General features: G+C 42.5%; 1 protein-coding gene across 1 annotated transcript; it reads left to right on the top strand.

Moving 5' to 3' along the window:
* The first annotated feature begins 6196 nt into the window (after positions 1-6196).
* On the top strand, positions 6197-7057 carry LOC139888205 (uncharacterized). The gene has a single exon (XM_071871229.1). The coding sequence runs from the start codon at positions 6197-6199 to the stop codon at positions 7055-7057; it is 861 nt and encodes a 286-aa protein (XP_071727330.1).
* Positions 7058-9694: the final 2637 nt, after the last annotated feature.

Genomic DNA, 9694 nt, shown 5'->3' with positions numbered 1-9694 from the left:
CTTCATTCAAATTTAGCCATCGAAATATAGAACCTGTAGCGCGCAACTATAAGCTATATATGATAGCCATTGTATAATTGTACAAAATGAACAGGGATCAAGATTGTGAATTCATCATCATTAATTTGGTATGTTATCACGTTTACATAATTAACAATAGGTGTATGTAATAAGTGTTGTGACTACATAAGAACTTATTCATTTGAGGGCTTTCTAGACTATGTTAATGGGTTGTTGTACTCAGTTTTTCACAAGGACATGTGTTTTCTGTAATATTTGACGTTGTCATTGTTATATATAATTTCATTATTTATTTATGAGTAAAAAAACTCAACGGCATCATATTTTAATGCACGCAAAGAATCGAAAACGATCATAAAATGACTTGGTTAGACTATCTATAATATCAAATTAAAAATGTTTGTCTATTCCTAATAGTTTAACAAAGAAACAATATAATAAGTTGCTATTATTATTAACTAGTGTAAGACCCGCAATCTTGCGAGTTCAAAAAAGAAAATAACACATTGGATTTAAAAGTCTAATAACAAATGTAGTAAAACTTATTGTACATATTCATGGTATATGCGATTGATATTATAAAAATTGAATGTGGTAGTTTAGTATAAATGAAGACATTGTTTATATAAAATATATAGATAATTTAGAACAAACACAAATGTAACACATTTATTCATACAAAATATTCATTAAGTCGGCTGCATACTGCTATATAGTGTCATTATGTTCAAAAGGATACAAACTACTACTACAACCATAACATCTTATTCATATACAATCATCTTTTAGTTGTCTTCTATCTATAATATCACATTAAAACTAATAAAGAGGCATCTAAAATTGAGATTACAAATACCAAAAAAAAAAAGGAGGAACTATTACATCCATTGCTCATAGGCTTGACATCAATGGAGCTGCGATGTTCAATAATTTACATCCTCAAGAACCACCAACTGCAATTGATATTGCTCCGTTTATACATATTTTTACTCGCAATATCGGTTAGTTTTCATTGAGTTTTGGTTAATAATTGAGGAAACGGTGAAGGAAATGATAATGTTCGAGTTAATACGTTCTTGTGAAATGGTTTGAAGAGTTATATGGTTTTGGAAGTTTTCTGGTCGAAGGTTCTGCTGTTTTGAATAAGAAATCGTGAGTCGAAGCGAAGTGTCAAAGCATTGAAATTGAAAAAAAAAATAGTGTTCGGAAAGGTGCATCTCGCGGCCGCGATTCCCTCTCATGCGGTCGCGAGTTTGGTCTTTGCTCGTGATAAAAGTCTCGCGTTCGCAATACGTTAACAGAACTTCGGAAGACAGGAACAAGGAAACTTCGCGGTCGAGATTTAGTGTGATGCAGCCGCGATTGAGATGAAGGCTCGCGACCGCGATTCCTCTAATGCGGTCGCGAGATTTAGCAGCCGACTCAGATTTTTGGATTAGTATAAATACTCATTTTTTTAACCCTTTTTAGGGGATGCAGTTTATTATTTACGAATTTTATTGTTCCAGCCACTAGGGTACGAATTTCTAAGCTTTTCATTCAGTTTTTCATTATCTTTGCAACACAACAACAATTGTGGTTAATTTAATCTTGCTATTACTTATATTCTTATTTATGTTAATGGATTCAATTGTTTATTTTGCATGTTCTTGTGTTCTTTATTTTATCATCAGTAGCTAAATTAGTTGTATTCATTTAGATGATTGAACTAAGGTGACGAATTGCTATCTTTATGATTTGAACAATTAGATCTTATTATTTCATGTATTGTTTGGCTAAGAACGATTGTTATTGTGATTTATCATTAGTTGAAGTTGCGGGGATTATTAACTAGTCGACGAGAGTTGAGTAAGTGGTGATCTCTACTAGGTTATTGAACTTGAATAACTTAGGTCTTTGGTTAATTATATACGGGAGACCGGTATAATTGATTAATTAGTGATTAAACTGTGATAAAACTTAGTAATTGTGGAATTGTTAGGGAGACTTAAGCAATTCAAGTCAAATTAATATATTGATTAATACATTGGTAACTAGATTAGAGAATTAGGATCAGCGAGAGTTGGGCGAATGATTTAGTTGATAATCTGTGAGAATCGAGAGATAATCATAGTGTTACCACCATTACAATTGTTTGAAATGAACTTAACAGCAACCCTGATCCGAAGGAATTGAGTCTAAATGGATACCTTTATCTTTATTGATTTTAATTCATTTTATTACGCGTTTAAACTCTAAACAAAACAACCTTAATTTTACTAGAATAATTACAAGTTAAAGTTTCTGATAAAACTGCTCTCTGTGGACGAACTGGTCAATTTTACTTATAAATTGCTACACGATCGGGACTAGTTGCCTGTATTGTGTGATAATTATTGGGTGATATTTGCTAGTTATTTTAGAGTATAAAACACACATCAACTTTTTGGCGCCGCTTCCGGGGAGCGGTGTTCAATCGGGAACTTACAAGCTTTTAGTTATTTGATCCTTTTGTGAGAAGAAATCCTTACAAAAGTTACTTTTCTTTTATTTTTATTTTTCAGTTTTACGCGTGGTTTTGTTGTGGTGTGATCGCAGTTTAGGTACTAATAACTCTGGAACCGTCTAGAGTTTACCATACACGCAGCAAAGCTAAAGAAGAACAGGAAATCGCCGAAGGTTTCGCTGAGTTACCTTTATATATTCCGAATTTTGAATATATTAAGAAAGAAGAAGTTAACATGGCTGAAGGAGGAGAAGGTCAGACTATGGAAGCTTTGATGAAAGCCACGAGGGCTGGTAATGGGCATGCCATTAGGCAACCGACAGTTAATACGGATTTTGAGGTCAAAGGACAGATTCTTAATATGATAACTCACCAATTCCAGTTCAGGGGTACACCGAAAGAGGATGCATTCGAGCATCTTCGTTCTTTCAAAAGTATCTGTAATTTTTCCAAGATTGCTCAGGTTGAAGATACAGTTATCTATTTGAGGGTTTTTCCTTGGCCCTTAAAAGACGATGCCAAGGATTGGTTGGAATCATTGCCCGAAGGTGAGATCGATAGTTGGACTACGATGGAAGATAAGATTCTGCAGCGTTTCTTTCCGGCTTCTAAAGCTGCTAAATTGCAAAGTGACATTAATCACTTTGTTCATAAGCCACATGAGACACTTCATGATGCATGGACATTATTCGGTAAAATGTTACGCAATTGTCCTCAACACGGGTTGAATAATTTTAACAAGGTCCAAATTTTCTATAAGGGTGTTAATGTGCCGACAAGGAAAGAGATCGATATTGCTGCAGGTGGTTCGTTAATGAAAAAGACTCCGGATGAAGCGTACGAGATCATCTCCAAAACTGCTACGTAATGATACGCATACCCGATTGACTCGTGTTGCGCATCACACTTGCACCATGTGCATATCCTCCGCGCTATAGCACTTCTGGCGCAAGTAAATGTGCGCTAGAGGGCGCCATCTTGATGATGGCGCGCTGCATAAGCGTAACGTGTCCTGTACTTGCCACGATCTCTGTACAAGGGCCGACAGCCATCGAAAAAAGTGATAGTACTGTTCCCTGGTCCCCTCCACGAAATAACCAGGTAGTGCAGACAAGAAAGCAACATGGAACACGTGGCTCCAATGAACGGACAGCACTGTAGCTATAAATAACGGACTCGAATCACAAGGCAAGGGGTTGGTTTTTTAGGAAATTACACACATACTATTTTGATTATATACGTACAAGCCAGTCGTGCAGCTCATACAGCGCCCTCCTCGCCCACGCTACCGGACTCACAGCATTGCACTAGACACTCTAGATATACAGGTAACGTTCCTTGAACATAAATCCTATCGTCAATGCGAGCCATCAATGTCCGAACTGCCCGCCGATGGTGGGTCTACGTTTAACCACCCCTGTTGAGATCATCATCTTGCAAGGGGTTATTCACGGTACTCCGGACCGGAGAGTTAAACTCAATTGACCCTTAAATCCCCTCTCAATGATGTCAAGCATGGACCGAACCCGACCCGATTATTCCATGCATGATCATTTGGCACCATCCGTAGGACATACAAGTTAAAAGGTTTCGATTTGATCTTTTCTCTATATGTCCACTACTCATTTATTTTTTCTATACAGGCACCTGTCGCGAAAAAATAAGTGCATTCAATGGCCAACTGCCGACCACAGCTAGGAACAAAGCACAAACCCAGCGCTGACGGAAGCTCGAGGATGACGGGGATATCATTCCCCGCCATTCAAACATTCAACACTTCCTGCGCACCTATCGTAGTGCAGGGATATCTGCCCGAGTCAGGTCATGGCGTTAAGCGCCTTCACATGGACAACGGCAGTAGCGTTGACATCATGTAGGAGCATTGCTTCTGACAGCTACCCACAACGGTGAAGAGAACCATCAAGCCTCCGACTAAAGCCTTATCCGGATTTTCGGGAGAATTAGCGTGGCCTATCGGAATTTTAGATTTGAAGCTGGAGCTGAGAGACAGCAGGGATAAATCAAAGAAGCGCACCGAGAGCATAGAATTCTGCGTTGTGCGCTCGTACTCTAGATACAATGCTATACTAGGAAGGACTTCCATTCAGAAATTTGTCGCTATACCATCCACAATTCATGGGATGGTTCGATTCTTGACGGATCAAGGAGTTGCCACCCTCGAGTCAACGCCGTTGGACGTCTTGTGCACATCTATTACTGACAAGGGGAGCGCTACTCCCGAAGAAAAGGGCGCGAATGAATGGTGGGTTATATTTAATCTATAGTATCCGGAGTAGAAGGTAAAGATAGGGGGAGCCTCACACACGAGACTAAGGAAAAATTGTGGAACATCCTCATCGCCAATTCCGACGTGATTTGTTGGCGCGATGCTGACATGACTGGAGTGCCACGAGAGATAGCGCAGCATCACCTCCGCGCCAGCATCAATTTGACCCCAATCAAGCAAAAGAAGCGGCCCATGGCCTCGGAAAGAAGTGAGTGGTTGCGCAGAGAAGTGGATAAGTTGGTTAAAGCCAACATATTGAGCAAAGTAAACTACAAGACATGGGTAGCCAACCCTGTGCTAGTGGCCAAGTCTGATGGAACGTGGCAGCTCTATATTGACTTCAAAGACATTAACAAAGCTTGCCCCAAAGACAATTATCCTTTGCCAGAGATAGACTGGAAAGTGGAGTCGCTCGCTGGTTTTAGGTTCAAGTGCTTCCTAGATGCCTACAAAGGATATCACCAAATATAAATGGTGGAAGAAGATGAAGAGAAAACCACATTCCACACATACCAAGGGATATACTGTTACACCAAGATGCCCTTCGGACTAAAGAACGCGGGCGCTACTTACCAACGCACTATTGATACAGCATTCGCTAAGCAAATCGGGCGCAACCTTGAGGCATACGTTGACGACCTCATCATTAAAAGCAATACCGAAGAAAAATTGTTAGCCGATATACTCGAAACGTTTAACACACTCAGGAGCATCAACATGAAGCTCAAACCAGCCAAGTGTAGCTTCGGAGAAGAGGAAGGGAATTTTTCGGGGCACATCGTGACCCCGCGCGGAATCAAGGCTAATCCGAAGAAGATAGAAGCAATCAAAAAGATGCCCTCCCCTAAAACAAAGAAGCAAGTTCAGAGCCTCAATGGGAAATTAGCCGCGTTGACGTGATTCCTGTCCAAGGCTGCTGAAAGATCACTCCCGTTCTTTCACACCCTGAAGGACTGCGCTAAGAAGTCGGATTTCAAATGGACAGACGAGGCAGAAAAAGAATTTCAGGAGATGAAAGCGCTTCTCAAATACCTCCCAACATTAACGGCGCCAATCGCTGGCGAAACCTTGATACTTTACCTCGCGGTGTCTAAGGAAGCCGTTAGTTCCGTCTTAGTCGCCGAATGGGGGGGTGCTCAAATGCCGATATATTTCGTCAGCAAAGCGCTATAGGGAAGCGAGCTAAATTATCTCCCCATAAAAAACTCGTATACGCGCTCGTTGTTACCGTTAGACGTTTGCGCAGATACTTCCAAGCACATCCAATTACGGTGCTCACTGATCAACCTATTCGACAGCTGCTCTATAAACCCGAGATATAAGGTAGGTTAACCAAATGGGCAATAGAGTTGGGCGAGCATGAAATCTCATACTGTGCTAGAAGCGCTATCAAGGGACAGGTGATGGCTGATTATTTGGCCGAAACAGCCGCTAACATGCCGACAATATATGACCCTGAGCAGCTCCCGGCACCTCCGCTCGAACTATGGGAGCTCTATACAGACGGCGCTGGCGCAGGACTGATCCTCACCGGTCCGCATCAGGAGGAGCATACATACGCGTTACGGTTCAACTTTAAAGTAACAAACAATGAGGCGGAGTATGAAGCGCTATTAGCAGGGATGCGTATAGCTCGAGAATTAGGAGTAAAGAAGTTACAAGGCTACGTGGATTCACAGCTAGTCACCAATCAGATAAACGGCACATTTGACGCCAACGACAAATATATGCAATCATACATGGCTATGGTTCACTCTCTAGCCGACACATTCGTTGACTTCAGGATCAACCAAATCCCTAGGAGCCAGAACAAGCAGGCGGATGTGCTCAGTAAGCTGGCAGCACTCACCTTCAATCACCTGGAAAAGAAAACATTAGTAGAGCAAGTCTTCACGAAGTCCACAGAGCCAGAAACCACGATTACATCTGTTGAAGAAGAAGAAGCGACTTGGATGACAGATATCATAGAGTTCTTATGCACTGGATCTTTGCCCGAAGGAGAGAAAGAAGCAATGAAGATTAGGGTAAAAGCGCCAAACTACGAATTGCGAGGAGAATTTTTATATCGAAAGTCTTATTTAGGCGCATCCATGCGCTGTGTGGGACCTAAAGAAGCTGCTATGATTATTGACAAGGTTCACAAGGGATCCTGTGGGTTGCATTCTGGATGGAGGACAGTCACCGAGAGGATTAAGCAACTAGGGTATTATTGGCCCAGAATGTACGCTGACACAGCTGAAAGGATAAGAGTCTACCAGGAGTGACAGTTACACGCGCCCGTTAGCAGAGCGCCTCAACACCCTATGATACCTATCGTATCGCCATGGCCATTCTGCAAATGGGCTATCGACATAGTGGGACCTTTCCCAAAGGGTGCGGGAAACGCTGAGTACCTGGTGGTAGCTATAGACTTCTTCACCAAATGGGTGGAAGCCAAGCCATTGCGCACTATTACCAGTAAGCAAGTTAGAGATTTTTTCTGAGAAAGCATCGTGTGCAGATTCGGCGTACCTAATGAGATTGTTAGCGATAATGGTACGCAATTTGAAGGTAACCCCTTCCGCATCTATTGTCAAGATTTAAATATCAAACAACGCTTCACCTCCGTTGCGCACCCTCAGGCCAACGGTCAATGTGAGGTTACAAACAGAGACATTGTGCACGCCATCAAAGCAAGGTTGGGGACTAAGCGCAGCGGATGGGTGGATGAGTTACCAAAATTCCTATGGGCACATAGAACAACGCACAAGAACAGCACAGGAGAGACACCGTTTAGTCTAGTATAGGGTTCAGAGGCAGTAATACCAGCGGAGATAACAGTTCCGACAGAAAGAACTTTGTCATACAGCGAAGGCAAGAATGACGAAAGATTGCGCACTAACCTAAACTACGCGGAGGAACGCAGGGAAATGGCAGCAATTTGAGAAGCCGCCAACAAGCAGCGCATTGCAAAATATTATGACAAGCGCGTAAGGGCAAGAACTTACAAGGTAGGAGACCTTGTGTGGCGCGACAACTAAGCAAGCAGGGCTCAAAACACTGGAAAGTTAGGGCCAAACTGGGAAGGACCTTACAGGGTCGTGGGGATCAGTAACACCGAAACTTACAAACTGGCAGAGCTTAAGGGAAATCCAATCAAGTGGACCTGGCATGCTACCACGCTTAAAAAATGCTACATGTAATATAGAAAATAGGAGACTTGATCAATCACCTACTTTGTCTAGACTTACATGTAATTACTAAACAACGCGCCTTTATAGGTCGACCGTGTACTACACTATTGTAAACTCGTTTTTCAATTATATTAAAGCATTAAGTCATTTTCGGTCACGATTTCATGTGCCTCTCAGAGCTGAATAACTTTATGATTTGAACTGCACGCGCACAGTAAAATACTAGCGTGTTCCTGCCTACTTAAAGGATGCCTTTCCCTAGCTCCCGCGCAACAGAAGTCTGTTTGGCGACAGACTAGACCTATTACTGGAGAGCGACGGTCATTGGGTTGACCTAGTTCCACCCGAGCAGACCTAGGGATCTGCAAGTCATGACTATAAACAAAAAAAAAAAGCGTTGGTCGCGCTTGACCACAGTCCCAAACTAACATTTGGAAGACTCTTCGACGCGATTACGAGCGCGCGACCCAAGTGTGTGTTGAGTGCACATCAGCACACATGAAGGTTAGTGACGACACACCAAGAGTATAAAACAACAATAATTACCAGTAATTAAACAAGAATACGAAAGTAAGTGCATCACAAGCTTACATCGCGATAATACACTTTCCATTTATTGCGAAAAATACACTTAATACAAAATGTTACACGCGTCGTGACGCATTATGACATTACAAAGCAAAATTACAACTTAGAATTTATCAAATCTCGTGCTGACACTCGCGGGTTGCGTAACAACTCCTCAAGTCGGGGAATAGGGATGTAATGTAGCGCTCTGCCTGCAGGCCTCCCTAGCGACTTTTCGCGCTTCAGGAATGAGGCAGTCTCGAATAGCTTTGGGAAGAATGGTGGGCACCTGAATATGTTCCTTTACGATATCCCAAAAGTGAAGACAATCGACATCCTGTATAGCTTTTAAAGCGGTCTCATAGCGATCATTTACGGCAGCGCTGTTTAAAGCATGATCCACTATACGAGGAAGGCCTGCCTTTAACACCTCAAACTCGTGAGTAGCCGACCTCGCTCGCTGCTCCGACTCGGCGCATTGTGAGCATAGCACACGGATAGTTTCCTCGTGATCGCTATTCTGAAGGTTAGCGCGATCCAGCTGCGCCTGAATATTTTTGTTCGCCTGCTGTGCCTTATCAAGCTTGCCGCAAAGGCGCATTATGGTATCCCTCATCACGGAGAATTCATCGTCAGAAGACTCGTTGCCCGGCCTAGGGCTCTGGACGTTCTTACCCTTACAAAAACCCGCTGAGTTCGGGCGCTGCCTTTCAACAGAAGAGTCACTGTCGATCTGAATGGGAGATGGATGAGGTCTATCTCCCTCTCGCATTACTACCATGCCCATCATCTGTATTGGAATAATAACAATTAAGTAATGCCGAAGTATAAACAAAATAGGTAACAAAGGAGGTGCGCAGTATACCAGTACGAGCGCGCTTTGAAGGGGAAGAAGCAGCAGATCTTTTGCGCTTCTTCGGAGCAGGCGCGCCACGATGTGGCGGAACGAGTTTCCCGCGAGGACATCGTTTGGGCAAGTCAGCATACTACGCCGTGACCTTCTTCTTTTTCTTCTTGCGTGAAGGGCCAAAAATAGAAGCTGCAGTGACAGGGCACTTAGTAGAAAAGCCTTTCCCTAAAGGCATGCGATCCACCACTACTGAAGTAGAAGAAGAGAACTCGAGGTACTCGGAGAAAGAAATTGCTGTCAACAAAGGGCAA

Source organism: Rutidosis leptorrhynchoides, chromosome 2 (assembly GCF_046630445.1).
Source record: "Rutidosis leptorrhynchoides isolate AG116_Rl617_1_P2 chromosome 2, CSIRO_AGI_Rlap_v1, whole genome shotgun sequence".
In the NCBI taxonomy this organism is placed as follows: Eukaryota; Viridiplantae; Streptophyta; class Magnoliopsida; order Asterales; family Asteraceae; genus Rutidosis; species Rutidosis leptorrhynchoides.
The sequence above is the reverse complement of the archived record's forward strand: the minus strand, read 5'-3'. Positions and strand labels throughout refer to the sequence as shown.

Bases quoted from the DNA above. Each gene is read 5' to 3' on its own strand.
- LOC139888205 (XM_071871229.1), top strand. From the start codon at position 6,197: ATGGCTGATTATTTGGCCGAAACAGCCGCTAACATGCCGACAATATAT.